The sequence below is a fragment of the Pyrus communis genome, chromosome 7, assembly GCF_963583255.1.
Source record: "Pyrus communis chromosome 7, drPyrComm1.1, whole genome shotgun sequence".
Lineage (NCBI taxonomy): Eukaryota > Viridiplantae > Streptophyta > Magnoliopsida > Rosales > Rosaceae > Pyrus > Pyrus communis.
In genome coordinates, this window is record NC_084809.1 from 25,955,265 (window position 1) to 25,970,380 (window position 15,116).

A 15,116-nucleotide genomic window follows, 5' to 3' on the forward strand; every position below is an offset into this window, starting at 1 on the left:
AGTAATTTGGGTCAATTCAATTGTGTTTTCTTCTCTCCTGAGTCATGACGAACGTTGTTAAAGCATTCTTCCACACCAGAAGTGGCTTTGTTCGAAGGAGACCACTTCGAACTCTATCAAATATATCACCGAGTTTAGCAAGAAATTCATTAAGTACTTTTAGTTGAAAAACATAATACCAAACGGAAGAACATGTCATTTATGAAACTACGAATATTATTGATGGAAAACAAATATAAATAAAGAATGTTAAGACGGCTACAAACTGAAGACTACATCTTGACTAACTTGTTCTCAACTAAATATCAAAGCATCATATTCATAATAAACTACTCCAACCCTTAATAAGTAAGAAAAGGAAAACCTAATTCTAATAGGCCAGGCCCAAAACCCAAACGATAAAATTAACCCAAGTATAAATATTTTCCAACACTTTTTTCTTGGTCAAGGAAAATTCATTTATAACTGCAAAGATAACAAACTAAAGGCCCAGAAACGGATAAACATAAACAAGCAAAAAAGAGGACAACCTAACAAACCCACAAGAGCTCAACCAAACCGCTAAAGCACCCCCCCCGGGGGCGCAAAAAAAAAGGACAAAATCGAGAAATCTGCTGCTACTACCTCCGTTGGAACAGTGCATCTTGACCTGCACAAATCCACGCCCACAACTGACCATCGCCTTGCCAAACTCATCATCCAACCCCAAATAGTTCCCCGACCACAACCACAAAGTAAAGATGACCAACAACGATGAAATGAGACGACTCTTAAGAAAAAGAAGCCTATGGAAAACCATGAGCAACACTGCCAAGAAACGATAGGCAATAGAGAGAAGGTGGTGGTGTTGAGAACACCGGAGTTTGTTGAAGCACTAGAACTCTATGCACAATCCCCACGGAAAGTATGACTGAAGATCACATCTTAGATGAACGAGGAGGAGAGATGCCAATGAGGTAAGAAGAGGAGAACAAATTGAGATGGAGAGCAGCATAAAAGGGGCAATGAGGACACAAAGAAAGAAAGGGGAGATCGGCCACCAACCCCAGCCGAAGCTAGAGTCGACACCACTAGATTTGATCAGGATTGAAAACACCCACACAACCATGGGAAATACTCTCACAAGCATAGAGAAGGTCTCTCACAGTTAGGCCTTATATTTTCCAACGCTTTTAAATATCGTAACATTGACAAAACTTATGCGAGAAAGTTGGAGCAATGGTCTCTGAATTTTGGCTCAATTAGAGCTTTTGTCCCTGAACTAACCGTGAGTGCTGGTTCCTGAACTTGTTATAATGTAGAGCAATAATCCTTTTGGCTAACTCTATAAGAACTTCCATCCAAAATAAAGGTTTGAAGGATCATTGCTTCAATTATCTCAATTTATGCAAAGGACTTCAATCGGAATTTTTCGAAAGTACTTGCACCTGAATTATTCAGTATGGAGCGGTATCAAAACATTGACTGTGGCTTTGCATTAAATTTATTATTTATTTAGAAAAAGAACCCGGAATAATGGCTTCTAATGGATTATGGAATAATCTATCCAAAATTACAGGAGGAGAAAAGGAGGAGCTGTGCAGGGAAGGGAAGGAAACAGCTCCACCATTGACTGCTCCACTCAAGACCCAGCCCAGCAACTGCAGCCGACGCCCTCGCAGTGGCAGAAAACTCGGTGCTGCATATGTCAGTGACAAATGATGGCGTTTGGGTTTCTGCCATCGGTTGGGCGGCCGGCAACGAGTATGGCACTTGAATTATGCGACCAAATGTAATTGATAGTGTTGTTTTCTATTATTATTATCTTTTGGAGGTTATTTTCACACCTTTCTTAGCTTCTCACAGACTTCTCTTTCTTGTAGCTGTTGAATTGAATGAATCAAACAGAAACAACATACATGATTGTATCAATTCCCGTTATGTTTATCATTTGATAGAAAGAAAATTACCAACATTTTGATACGAACCAATGGAAATAATGTTCTACTTGTCCATATTTTGGTTTCACTAAATCATATTGGTATCTTTGTACCTTAAGAGATCAATACAGGAAGAATTCCAATAAATATTACATGTATTTCCAATAAAATTAATTAAAAGAATGGGGGATGCTACTCAACAAAATTGCTCAAACCTTTAAACTAACTAGAATTACCGTTTACATTGGAAGCATGGTATATCTTCAGTTTTTGACCACGCAAACCATTCCAGAAGGCAGCTGCACTTATTGCCTTCTTACCCGGAATCTGAACCTCCAATACCTAAATACGTTGTCAAAAGCATACATTCAGTTTGAGAATTGACGGACCAAATGTATCATCCTAAACATACCTTTTCCAATATGTATTTAGATTGAAGACAGTAAAATTAAATTAGACTCGCCAAATGAGGTGTTAGTGCGCGTCAGCATTTAATTTGTTAGAAAGAAAGAGAGGGACAAAGTGTGTGTAGCTTTGAAAAAAATTTAGATTTGGTAAGTAAATATGAGGAGCGTAACAATATGGTCAGTTAGACTGTTGATCCCATACTTGAATGTTGAGGGGGGAGGACTTAAAGGGGGTATTGGGATAGAAGTTGTTTGGTCACAATTTTGGCCAATGACTTGCAGAAATAAAAGACAACAAATTTATAGCTCACAGAGGAATAATGATAGGACATGAAAATGCATGAGCTCTGCGTTATAACTGCTAAGCTAGCAGTAGCAGCAAGACTAGACAATAACAGAAGCTGACAGAGATAGAACGTACCTCAAGGGCTGTGCCCCGTCCACAGGGAAATACTAATGCAGGCTTTATAAAGGTGATTTCATCCGCTTGGTTGACCTGAACATTTCTCTGGCTGCAGACTTTAGTTGTCATAATTTTGAATTCCATGATATTCTCTTGACCAGTTTTGTTGTCAATAATTACAACTTTAGCTCGAGTTCCAGGCCACCCTGCAAATGCACGAACCTGTAGGGGTTGTGAGTCATGACTCCGTAATCCATTATGAGGCAAAAGAAGAGAGCATACCTTATTATGTAGAACTGAAGCCTCCTGATCAAAGGACAGCCACGATTCTTCCGGAGCAATCTATGCAAAACACAAATGAACTCAAAATTAAAATCAAAGGCAACCCTAGAAAACATATCTGGTCCCCATTGTGTCGTAGCATAGAAGTCACTTCAACTGCAAGGTTTACCTTGGGAGCTAAGGTAGCTTTAGAGTCATCCTGGGGACATGCTTTCACCTTAGCTGACCCATCAAATATAGAAGGAAGCTCGGTGATCAATAGTTTAGATCCTGCACAGTAAAACAGTAGGTTACATCAGTGAAGTGTAGTTGAACCAAAGCTGCACTAAATTGGTAAATATGGCTTCAACGGCGTAGATCCGACTCAAACCAATTCGCACAGGTGGCTGCTCATGGAATATGTACAGGATAATGACACATGAGAAAACAATATATGCCAAGGACTAAACACCATGTTTCAGGAAGACTTAAGGAAATGTATAATGCATAATGTCAAATAAGATTCTCAGCGGGATAGCTTAGTAATTTATATTCTGCCACTGAATTCTAAGCATCAATAGATTAGACTGCAGTATTAAGCTAAAGTATAAGTAAGTTATAAACTATAATTAGCAAAACCGAAATTAAGACTATAGAACATATCAGAAAAAAGGGGGAGTAAAAGGAACAAAGCACACCTTCATTAAATAGTAGTGCAAGTAGATCCGGTGCCTGCATGAGAACTAGAATAAACATTACTTAAAAAAAAAAAAAATTGCTTTGAAAGTGGCAGCAACCTTGAAACTAGGCTCAATAGGGAAGAAGAAAGTAGTCTTGAACTAGGCTTTAATACACCTAAAAGTTTCATATTTCCCCAAAATATACACTCAATTTATGGCCGCAAAAAATCTCCCTAACCCAAAGAAAAGTTTCCAATGTACTCTCACCGTTACTATTGAAGTTTGCAACTATGCGTGTGCATGGGTGTGCATCCACTCATATTGCACTCACTAAGATTAACCTTTTTCCTCCCTATTTGGTGGGGAAGTGCTATTAACTTGTAGGCCCCAAGATACACATGTACATACAAACCATCCCATCCCATGGATCTTGCACCTCAAGGATGTCAGATACTACTTGATCCAGACAAATCGTTACTGACTCGAACCCAGAAATAACACAGCTCAGATGAACATCAAAACATCAACATTGTTACGCATGAAGATCAACTTTTTTTGCCCTTCTTTTTTACTAGGAATTTAGTTTACTTGTGGGTACATAGATATATAGAACGTGTACATAAACCATTGTGTATTAAAAATCTGGTACATTTTTTATTTCTTTGATAGGAGAAGATGTTGTACCTAAGGCATGTTAGTTGCTAACTTACTACTTCATCGGTCCGGACAAATCATTACCGACTTTGACCCAAAAATAACACAGATGAGATGGATCCTAAAACTTTTGCATCCATAAGTTCACTAGATAAGCATCATTCATACCTTAATTTGATCATCAATTTCCATTCTTTCACAGGCAATGACAGGCCCGGCATCCAGTGCACGAACAGTGAGCGCTAAGGATACTCCTGTTTCATTAACACCATCCTAATTCAAACAAGAAAATGCAGAACTTCTTATTCAGATATAATAAATGTGACTATATAACACATGCAAAAACTTATAGCCTAAGAGATAGGGAACATCAAAGCCTAAAAACCTGCAAGGCTCTTTGAACAGGTGCAGCTCCACGATACAATGGAAGCAAACTTGGGTGTATATTGACCGTACCTGAGAAAATTGTCACTTTGGATTGAGAAATAATGCTACCAGCTGATTAGGTTTGAACATAGCAATCTCAACTTTAGAAATTCATTTATGCTCACTAAAGATATGCAACTCGCCAGTTCACATTGTGAATAAAAGATGCCGTATCAAAGTAAAAACAAGCATGGTGGAATTAAAGCATACACTGCAGTAAATAATCATGAACCATCTATTATGATCTTCAGACCACCAATTGCCTCGAAAAGGTTTAAAATGAATGCAGAAAAAAAAAATCTTGATCTGCTAACCAAATTATTAGGAACAAAGTTCATCTGCCAACCTTCCTCCCCCTCAAAAGTTAACTTAAATATCCCAGGTACAGATACTGAATAATCTAATAAGTGTGCAATATCCCTTAAAAGGCAAGCTCTAAGAGCCAAGAAACATTTCGAGTTCAATTACTAGTCTCATGCCTCCATATCACTGATTTACCCTTGGTACATGACTACTAGCTGGACAGGGCGTCTCAAATTTGAAGCATTGAGAGGATTACCCAAATTGAAGGAATCGGAATGACCAACTCTCATCAATCGTCTGGATTGCAATGAGAATAAGGTTGGTTTCCGTTAAGATGTTTTTCATTTCTCCTTAATTCTTTCTATTCTAAATAAAAGTTGGAATGGGGACAAATGGCAACAATTCCCCATTCCAAGTAACCGTGCTGAGATTATTCCCATCTGATTCCAAAGTCAAATGCAGAAAAGTGCATGGAAAATTAATATGCAGCAGAGAACAAGAATTCACTTTTGTCAGGGAAATTCATTCGACTAACCCAATGTTGGGATATTGAGAAACTTGGTAGGTAAAATGTTCCCATAAGCAGCAGTGATGCAAAGGTGTGGCTGCAAAGCTCTTAAGTCGGACAAAAACACATCCTGCACGAACATTAATAAAAATGAACCCTCTTCGTCTAAATTCACTCCTAACACTATCAAAGAGACAATAATCTAATGAACACTAGGAATATATGGAAACCTATTTTAATCATATAGAGCAATAAGAAGCAGTATTGGGTTGTTTCTAATGCACATGACCTTCGGCATAAGAAAACCTAAAATGCAGCTCTAAAGAAAGTGTAGCACCCAATATCAGAGATTTCTAAAGATAACTCCATGGTGCTCATAAGCACATCTCTAGTCACTACATGGATTACTCGTAAGGAATAAATAGAGAAATCATTTCCTACAAAAAGATGATAGAAAATTACCTCTCCAGCCCGTTCAGGTGTGAAAATAAGGTTTGAAGGGAAGCCTCTGTCAAGAGCATGCTGTGCTAAAGGAGAAGGCATCAACTTTTTCCCCCTAGACTTTCTGGATGGGGGCTGAGTAACAATAGCTGCAACCTAAATCAGAGCAAATTATTCATTCATAATCCAAGCAATTACTCTGTATTGTTACACTATATCAATAGCGAAAGTATGCATCACCATTTTTCCTGGCCTACGTCAGTCCCTACTATCTTCCCGAAAAAAAAAAAGGGTAAATATGAAAACAAGTTTGACACAAAACCGATATGAAATATTAGTAAGCTCATATGCAACAAGCCTAGGTTCGACAAGTTTGGCATAAACTAATCCAATTGAACCTTTAAGATGCCTTATGATGCCGCAACACAAGAGAAGGCAATGACCGAAACACAACACAACCAGATAAATGATAAGTCTACTGACTGCCTAAATTCCACAACACCAGAAATTAACCCCCATTCACAATTCAATCCGGCACGAACGCTTCTTGGACATAATGTGCTTAAAAGACATGTCACATCACTAAATTATGTAACCCAATAAACCAAGCTCAAAAACAATCAAATTGTAGAATTCTAATGGCATCATAAAATGAAGAAAACCCAAAATTAAAAATTGAAAAAAAATAAAAAATAAAGAAGAAGAAGCCAGAAAAGAAAACCCATTTGAGGTAAAGTTGATAGCATGGAGAAGGGCATCCATTGAATACCTCAAAGAGTGAGTCTGCGGCTGTGGATGCATTGAGAAGGGCATCCAGAACAGTTGCTGACACCTTCAAAACCAGTAGACATTTCATCACCTCATAACCACAAATGTGTGTGTGTGTGTGTGTGTGTGTGTAGAGAGAGAGAGAGAGAGAGAGAGAGAGAGAGAGAGAGAGAGAAGGCAGCACCTGAGGAGAGCCTAAGAAGACGAGGGGCTTCTTGTTGGAAGCGAAGCATAAAGTAGAAGAAGAAGAAGAAGTTGCGGCACTGAAGCACCAGAAGCGACGAAACACCAGCGACGAATTCATGCTCACAATTTCACTTGCCTCCTCGTACAAACCTACCAACTGAGAACGCTTTGGGACTATATCTACTACTGCTTATCCGCTTCTTGCAATTCTACTTCGGCTTATTTTCTTTTGTGCCCTCAATCTCGGGCCCGATTCTCTCCCCTCCTCTTTCTCACCCCTCCTGTGGCCTCCCTTCATCCACAGCCGTCCACAACATCTACAAGTCGATCAAAACACAAGATTGTGCCACGTAAGAAACAAATGAGGCGCTGAAATAAGATGGTCAACAAAGGCGCCATCAACCACCGTGCTGCCGAGGCCCAATACGATGAGGTGGAGCCACTGGAACCTCTTCTGCATGTGGGAGCCGAAGCGAGCTCGGACGGCGCTCATTTCGTCGTCGGAGACGGAATTGGCCTGGCGACCGAGGCGGGAAGGTATGTGAGCCATGGATCGGAGGTAAGCCTCGAGGCTTGAGAAAGAGGACAAGAAGCTATTTCGACACTGGCTGGATTGATTGCAGCCATGGCATTAGTGATGGAGGCAAATGTTGGAGACGACGGGGGGAGAGAAGTAGAGGGGAATATAATTGGGGTTGTAGGACGTTGCATAGCTCTTACCCATTGGACCTGGTTTCTATTATTAGGAGGGAGATAGGAGGGAGAGAATTCGAGTCTTATCAAGCTACATTTTAACGTTCTCTTTTTTTATCAAACGTTATTTTACTTATAAGAGACCATCTACAGAAAAGAGATTGAATTAGGTCCCATAATAAAATATTTAACGTATAATATATTTGTGTTATCTTAAAACTCTATTTTATTTGAGTCGAAATTTAGATCTTTGATTCAAGGAGAGTTTTGGTAACCCTTAAGTTATTTACTCAATTTGATGTAGAAATGGGTTGAGGGATTTGTCTAAATACGAGTGTGCCACTATTAGGCACTAGAAAGTGAATGATTTGCTCCTTAAAGAAAAGTAACACTGACTTCCAATCAAGTAATTGTGCTCCAATGAATGAATTAACTTAATTTTATCATTTCAATGCCTCTAGTGAATGAGGACTTGACAATTCAACTAGATTTAGAGGGTAATTTGGCAAAACAAAAAAAAAAAAAAAAAAAAAAACATTTCAAGTGGCTACATGAAACAAAAAAAAGTTCAGGTGATAATTTGACACGAAATAGTGATGACAATGATTCAGACATAACTCATATTTTAGAGTAAATCTTATCGGTTTTGACGGTAGGTGGTATTTATGCAAACAAGTTTAGTTTAGGTGGCAAATGTCACAAAACAAAATTTCAGTGGTCAAGTATAACACTGTATAAAATTCAAGTGGTATTGCTAAAATTTTCCTTCATCTTTTTTGAAGCAAGCCTAACATCACTTTATCTTTATGGCACTGCAAACTTAACATAGAAAACTATGGGACTGCAAACATGTGTGTGATCACATTAGAAGTACAACTGGACAAGAACCCGTAAGAGAAGTAGAACATATATAGTACTGAGAAACACACACCATAATACCAGCATTTATACAATATAACATGTTATAGTTTGCAAGTTCGACAGATTGAAACAGTAAAGAGGAAGAACGACGAGGATACAGTTAGCGCTTTTGTGCTTTCCTCCGTCTAGATTGTACTTTCTGCCATTTCTTTCTAGCAACTAGTTTTCTCTTTGGTTTCAACTTCAACTCAGGTGAGAACTTATAATTAGGATCTCTCATACGCATTTGTATATCCTTGAAAAACTGCATATTCAGTTTCTTAGGCCCTCCCTGTCTAAGCTCTGCATATTCTGGCCCTGATACTATATTTTCAAATGCTCCTACCAAAATATCCAAGTCACTCATGACCTCCCACACGTTAATATAACGCCCGTCTGGCCCTTTCTTCAACTTTTTCAAGGCATTCTCAACTGCAATTTTCCTAGCTTGCTTTCCAGGGGACAACTCCTCTGGTTCCTGCTCAGCTTTCAATAATTCAGAAATTGTCCGATACTTTGATGTTTCTTCAAACTCAAATAGTTTGTCTATATGTTTATCACTACTTTCATTTGGGTAGGCTTCAGTAGGAATATCGTCATCATCATCATCTTCACTCCCAGTCCACAGAGACTTCTCCTCGTCGCTTCCAGACCAAACACTTCTCAACTCATCACTATCATCGGCATCAATCAGGTCAGAGTGCTCCCTCGCCTGCTGTCTTACTTTACGAATCTCTTTTTCAAGACGACTCTTTTCATCCTTTTCATTGTCACTTTCGTCTTCACTCCCTGTCCATAAAGTATCATCTTCATCAATCTCTTTCTTCCAGGCTTCCCTAAATTCCTTGTCACCAGGTTTTCCATTTCCAAAGAGATCATAAGGTTTATGACCACCACGAGCATATGATCGTGAAACTGCAACAGTTCGAAACAGTCATACAGGTAGCACAAGTACAAAAGTCAGAGGGAAAATACACGTCTATTTATACACCTTTTTCTGCAAATCTGAACTTGCAAGGAAACCTATTTTATATAGAATGCATCATATTATGTAATATGTATATTAGTTTACAGATCAACATCAGATACTTGGCTTGAACTGCTAACCAAATTATTAGCATACACTGCAGTAAATAATCATTAACCATCTATTATGATCTTCAGACCACCAATTGTCTCGAAAAGGTTTAAAATGAAAGCAGAAAAAAAATCTTGATCTGCTAACCAAATTATTAGGAACAAAGTTCATCTGCCAACCTTCCTCCCCCTCAAAAGTTAACTTAAATATCCCAGGTACAGATACTGAATAATCTGATAAGTGTGCAATATCCCTTAAAAGGCAAGCTCTAAGAGCCAAGAAACATTTCAGAGTTCAATTACTAGTCTCATGCCTCCATATCACTGATTTACCCTTGGTACATGATTACTAGCTGAACAGGGCGTCTCATATTTGAAGCATTGAGAGGATTACCCAAATTGAAGGAATCGGAATGACCAACTCTCATCAATCGTCTGGATTGCAATGAGAATAAGGTTGGTTTCTGTTAAGATGTTTTTCGCTTCTTCTTCATTCTTTCTATTCTAAATAAACGTTGGAATGAGGACAAATGGCAACAATTCCCCATTCCAAGTAACCGTGCTGAGATTATACCCATCTGATTCCAAAGTCAAATGCAGAAAAGTGCATGGAAAATTAATATGCAGCAGAGAACAAGAATTCACTTTTGTCAGGGAAATTCATTCGACTAACCCAATGTTGGGATATTGAGAAACTTGGTAGGTAAAATGTTCCCTAAAGCAGCAGTGATGCAAAGTTGTGGCTGCAAAGCTCTTAAGTCGGACAAAAACACATCCTGCACGAACATTAATAAAAATGAACCCTCTTCATCTAAATTCACTCCTAACACTATCAAAATCTTTGAGAGACAATAATCGAATGAACACTGGGAATATATGGAAACCCATTTTAATCATATAGAGCAATAAGAAGCAATATTGGGTTATTTCTAATGGGCATGACCTTCGGCATAAGAAAACCTAAAATGCAGCTGCACAGAAGGTGTAGCACCCAATATCGGAGATTTCTACAGATAACTCCATGGTGCTCATAAGCACATCTCTAGTCACTACATGGATTACTCGTAGGGAATAAATAGAGAAATCATTTCCTACAAAAAGATGATAGAAAATTACCTCTCCAGCCCGTTCAGGTGTGAAAATAAGGTTTGAAGGGAAGCCTCTGTCAAGAGCATGCTGTGCTAAAGGAGAAGGCATCAACTTTTTCCCCCTAGACTTTCTGGATGGGGGCTGAGTAACAATAGCTGCAGTCTAAATCAGAGCAAATTATTCATTCATAATCCAAGCAATTACTCTGTATTGTTACACTATATCAATAGCGAAAGTATGCATCACCATTTTTCCTGGCCTACGTCAGTCCCTACTATCTTCCCGAAAAAAAAAAGAGTAGATATGAAAACAAGTTTGACATAAAACAGATATGAAATATTAGTAAGCTCATATGCAATAAGCCTAGGTTCGACAAGTTTGGCATAAACTAATCCAATTGAACCTTTAAGATGCCTTATGATGCCGCAACACAAGAGAAAGCAATGACCGAAACACAACACAACCAGCTAAATGATAAGTCTACCGACTGTCTAAATTCCACAACTCCAGAAATTAACCCCATTCACAATTCAATCCGGCACGAACGCTTCTTGGACATAATGTGCTTAAAAGGCATGTCACATCACTAAATTATGTAACCCAATAAACCAAGCTCAAAAACAATCAAATTGTGGAATTCTAATGGCATCTTAAAGTGAAGAAAACCCAAAATTAAAAATTGAAAACAAATAAAAAAAAATTAAAAAAAAAGAAAGAAGAAGAAGCCAGAAAAGAAAACCCATTTGAGGTAAAGTTGAAAGCATGGAGAAGGGCATCCATTGAATACCTCAAAGAGTGAGTCTGCGGCAGCGGATGCATTGAGGAGGACATCCAGAACAATTGCTGACACCTTCAAAACCAGTAGACATTTCATCACCTCATAACCACAAATGTGTGTGTGAGTGTGTGTGTGTGTGTGTGTGTGTGTGTATATATATAGAGAGAGAGAGAGAGAGAGAGAGAGAGAGAGAGAGAGAGAGAGAAGAAGGCAGCACCTGAGGAGAGCCTAAGAAGACGAGGGGCTTCTTGTTGGAAGCGAAGCATAAAGTAGAAGAACAAGAAGATGAAGATGAAGTTGCGGCACTGAAGCACCAGAAGCGACGAAACACCAGCGACCAATTCATGCTCACAATTTCACTTGCCTCCTCGAACAAAGCTACCGAGTAATCTTTGAGACTATGTACCACTGCTTATCCGCTTTTTGCAATTCTACTTCGGCTTATTTTCTTTGAAGACTAATCAAATTTTAAGTTTTAATAATAATGATAAAATAAAAAATAAAATAAAATAAAAAATATCAAAATTTATTTTTTAATTTAAAAATATTATTTTTCATTAAAATAAATAGTATTAAAATTTTTTCGTTAAAATTCATTTTTCTTTTGTGCTCTAAATCTCAGGCCCGATTATCTCTCCTCCTTTTTCTATCCCCTCCTGTGCCTTCCTTTCATCCACAGCCATCCAAAACATTTACAAGTCGATCAAAACACAAGATTGTGCCACGTAAGAAAAAAATAAGATGGTCGACAAGGGACTTGGATCCTCTCCTGAGCTAATGGAGAGGATCCTCCTCATCAATCATTCTGGGCCGTTGGATTTTTATCCAACGGCTACAAACAGGGGTCCCTTTAAAGTTATAATGATTGTAGCCGTTGAATAAAAATCTAACGACCCAGGATGATTGATGAGAGGATCCTCTCCATTAGCTCAGGAGAGGATCCAAATCCGTTGACAAGGGAGCCATCAACCACCATGCCGCCGAGGCCCAATACGATGAGGTGGAGCCAGTGGAGCCTCTTCTGCATGTGGGAGATGGAGCGAGCTCAAACAGCGCTCATTTCGACATCGGAGATGGAATTGGCCTGGCGACCGACGAGGGAAGGTTTGTGAGCCATGTACCGAAGGTAGGCCTCGAGGCTTGAGAAAGAGGACAAGAAGCTATTTCGACATTGACTGGATTGACTGTAGCCAAGGCATTAGTGATGGAGGCAAAGTTGGAGACGACGGGGAGAGAGAAGTAGAGGGGAAAATAATTGGGGTTGTAGGAGGTTGCACAGCTCTTACCCATTGGATTTGGTTTGAATGGTCCCGATTATAAGGAAGGTGCACAAGGGGAGGGAGATGAGAGGGAAGAGAATCCGATTCTTTTAAACTCCATTTTAATGTTCTCTTTTTTAATCAAACATTATTTTACTTATAAGAGACCAACTACAGAAAAGAGATTGAAATAGGTCACATAATAGCGATATTTTACGTATAATACATTTGTGTTATCGTAAAACTTTATTTTATTTGAGTTGAAATTTAGACCTTTGGCTTTCAACTGTAACCCTCATACCAAACCTAATCTTGGGCTAAATGCTATATTTTAGGTTTTATTCCCCCTCGCCACCCAACCCAACCTAACCCAACCCATGCTAAATGTGTGGGCTAAAAGCTAAAACCCAAACAAAAGTCAAATTCCCTTTAGGATTTAGCCCAGAAAATGGTGTGGACACCACTAGTGGGACCCCCATCCACATGGGCCTGTCTCCCAGGATTTATTGAATCCAACGGTTGAGATCGAATATAATTAAATCCAACGGTAAAAAAAGATCTAATGGTCCAAATTTAAATCCAACGGCTAAAATAATTTAAAAAAAAATCATTTAACTCAAAATTCTCCCAAATTTAGTGATTTTTCAATATTTATCTAAATTTAAATAATTTTAGGTTAAAATATTCATAAAATTAAATTATGATAGTGTACATAATTTTTTTAAAATTCCTTTTAAAGAAAAAAATAGCCTAAATTTATTTTTTAATAATCTCAGGCTAAAAAAATTTAGGCCAGAAAAGTTGGAGCAGAAAATCTGTTTCTGGGCTAAAACCTAAATTTTTTGGGCTAAAAATTTTAAGTTTTAGCCTAATGGTTGGATATGGTCTTAATTTGATGTAGAAATAGGATAAGGGATTTGTCTAAATATGAGTGAACGATTTGCTCCTTAAAGAATAGTAACACTGACTTCCAATAAAGTAATTATTCTCTAAGGAATGAATTAACTTAATTTTATCTTTTCAGTGCCTTGAGTGAATGAGGACTTGACAAGGTAATTTGGAAAAAAAAAAAAACAAAAAAAAAAAAAAATCCCATTTCAAGTGGCTATGAAACAAAAAAAAAAAAGTTCAGGTGATAATTTGACACGAAATAGTGATGACAATGATTAAGACATAACTCGCATTTTAGAGTAAATTTTAGCGATTTTGACGGTAAGTGGTATTTATGCAAACAAGTTTAGTTTAGGTGGCAAATGTCACAAAACAAAATTTTAAGTGGTCAAGTATAACACTCTGTAAAATTCAAGTGGTATTGCTAAAATTTTCCTTCCTTTATTTGGAAGCAAGCCTAACATCACCTTATCTTTATGGCACTGCAAACTTGACAAAGAATACTATGGGACTGCAAACATGTGTTTGATCTCATTAGAAGTACAACTGGACGAGAACCCGAAAGAGAAGTAGAACATATATAGAATTGAGAAACACACACCATAATACCAGCATTTATACAATATAACATGTTATAGTTTGCAAGTTCGGCAAATTGAAACAGTAAAGAGGAAGAATGAGGAGGATACACTTAGCGCTTTTGTGCTTTCCTCTGTCTAGATTGTACCTTCTGCCATTTCTTTCTAGCAACTAGTTTGCTCTTTGGTTTCAACTTCAACTCAGGTGAGAACTTATAATTTGGATCTCTCATATGCATTTGTATATCCTTGAAAAACTGCATATTCAGTTTCTTAGGCCTTCCCTGTCTAAGCTTTGCATATTCCGGTCCTAAAACTATATTTTCAAATGCTCCTATCAAAATATCTAAGTCACTCATGACCTCCCACACGTTAATATATCGCCCATCTGACCCTTTCTTCAACTTTTTCAAGGCATTCTCAACTGCAATTTTCCTAGCTTGCTTTCCAGGGGACAACTCCTCCGGTTCCTGCTCAGCTTTCAATAATTCAGAAATTGTCCGATACTTGGATGTTTCTTCAAACTCAAACAGTTTGTCTATATGTTTATCACTACTATCATTTGGGTAGGGTTCAGTAGGAATATCGTCGTCATCATCATCTTCACTCCCAGTCCACAGAGACTTCTCCTCGTCGCTTCCAGACCAAACACTTCCCAACTCATCACTATCATCGACGTATATCAGGTTAGAGTGCTCCCTCGCCTGTTGTCTTACTTTTGTCTTCACTCTCTGTTTATAAAGTATTATCTTCATCAATCTCTTTCTTCTAGGCTTCCCTGAATTCCTTGCCACTGGGTTTTCCATTTCCAAAGAGATCATAAGGTTTATGACCTCCATGAGCATATGATCGTGAAGCTGCAATAGCATAATATAGTCATACAGGTAGCACAAGT

The 15,116-nt window shown here is 38.2% G+C and overlaps 2 protein-coding genes and 1 pseudogene across 3 annotated transcripts; all 3 read right to left on the minus strand.

Moving 5' to 3' along the window:
- Positions 1–1,619: 1,619 nt before the first annotated feature.
- LOC137740161 (uncharacterized) lies at positions 1,620–7,686 on the minus strand. Its single transcript, XM_068479980.1, has 11 exons — positions 6,955–7,686; positions 6,772–6,834; positions 6,024–6,158; positions 5,589–5,691; positions 4,710–4,780; positions 4,493–4,597; positions 3,689–3,722; positions 3,181–3,281; positions 3,012–3,071; positions 2,748–2,951; positions 1,620–2,261 (listed from the first exon to the last, which is right to left on the minus strand). Exons 1-11 carry the CDS (start codon positions 7,072–7,074, stop codon positions 2,142–2,144), a joined length of 1,116 nt encoding a protein of 371 aa, XP_068336081.1. The 5' UTR covers positions 7,075–7,686; the 3' UTR covers positions 1,620–2,141.
- Positions 7,687–8,509: 823 nt separating this feature from the next.
- On the minus strand, positions 8,510–11,901 carry LOC137740160 (uncharacterized). Of its 2 annotated transcripts, XM_068479978.1 has the most exons (5): positions 11,711–11,901; positions 11,503–11,565; positions 10,743–10,877; positions 10,300–10,402; positions 8,510–9,464 (listed from the first exon to the last, which is right to left on the minus strand). In XM_068479978.1, the coding sequence occupies exons 1-5, from the start codon at positions 11,837–11,839 to the stop codon at positions 8,671–8,673; spliced, it is 1,224 nt and encodes a 407-aa protein (XP_068336079.1). In that variant the 5' UTR covers positions 11,840–11,901; the 3' UTR covers positions 8,510–8,670. The 2 variants fall into 2 exon arrangements, with proteins under 2 accessions (XP_068336079.1, XP_068336080.1); XM_068479979.1 differs by lacking the exon at positions 11,711–11,901 and having other exon boundaries at positions 10,743–10,870.
- A 2,433-nt stretch (positions 11,902–14,334) lies between these two features.
- On the minus strand, positions 14,335–15,091 carry LOC137740741 (uncharacterized; annotated as a pseudogene).
- Between the last annotated feature and the right edge of the window lie 25 nt (positions 15,092–15,116).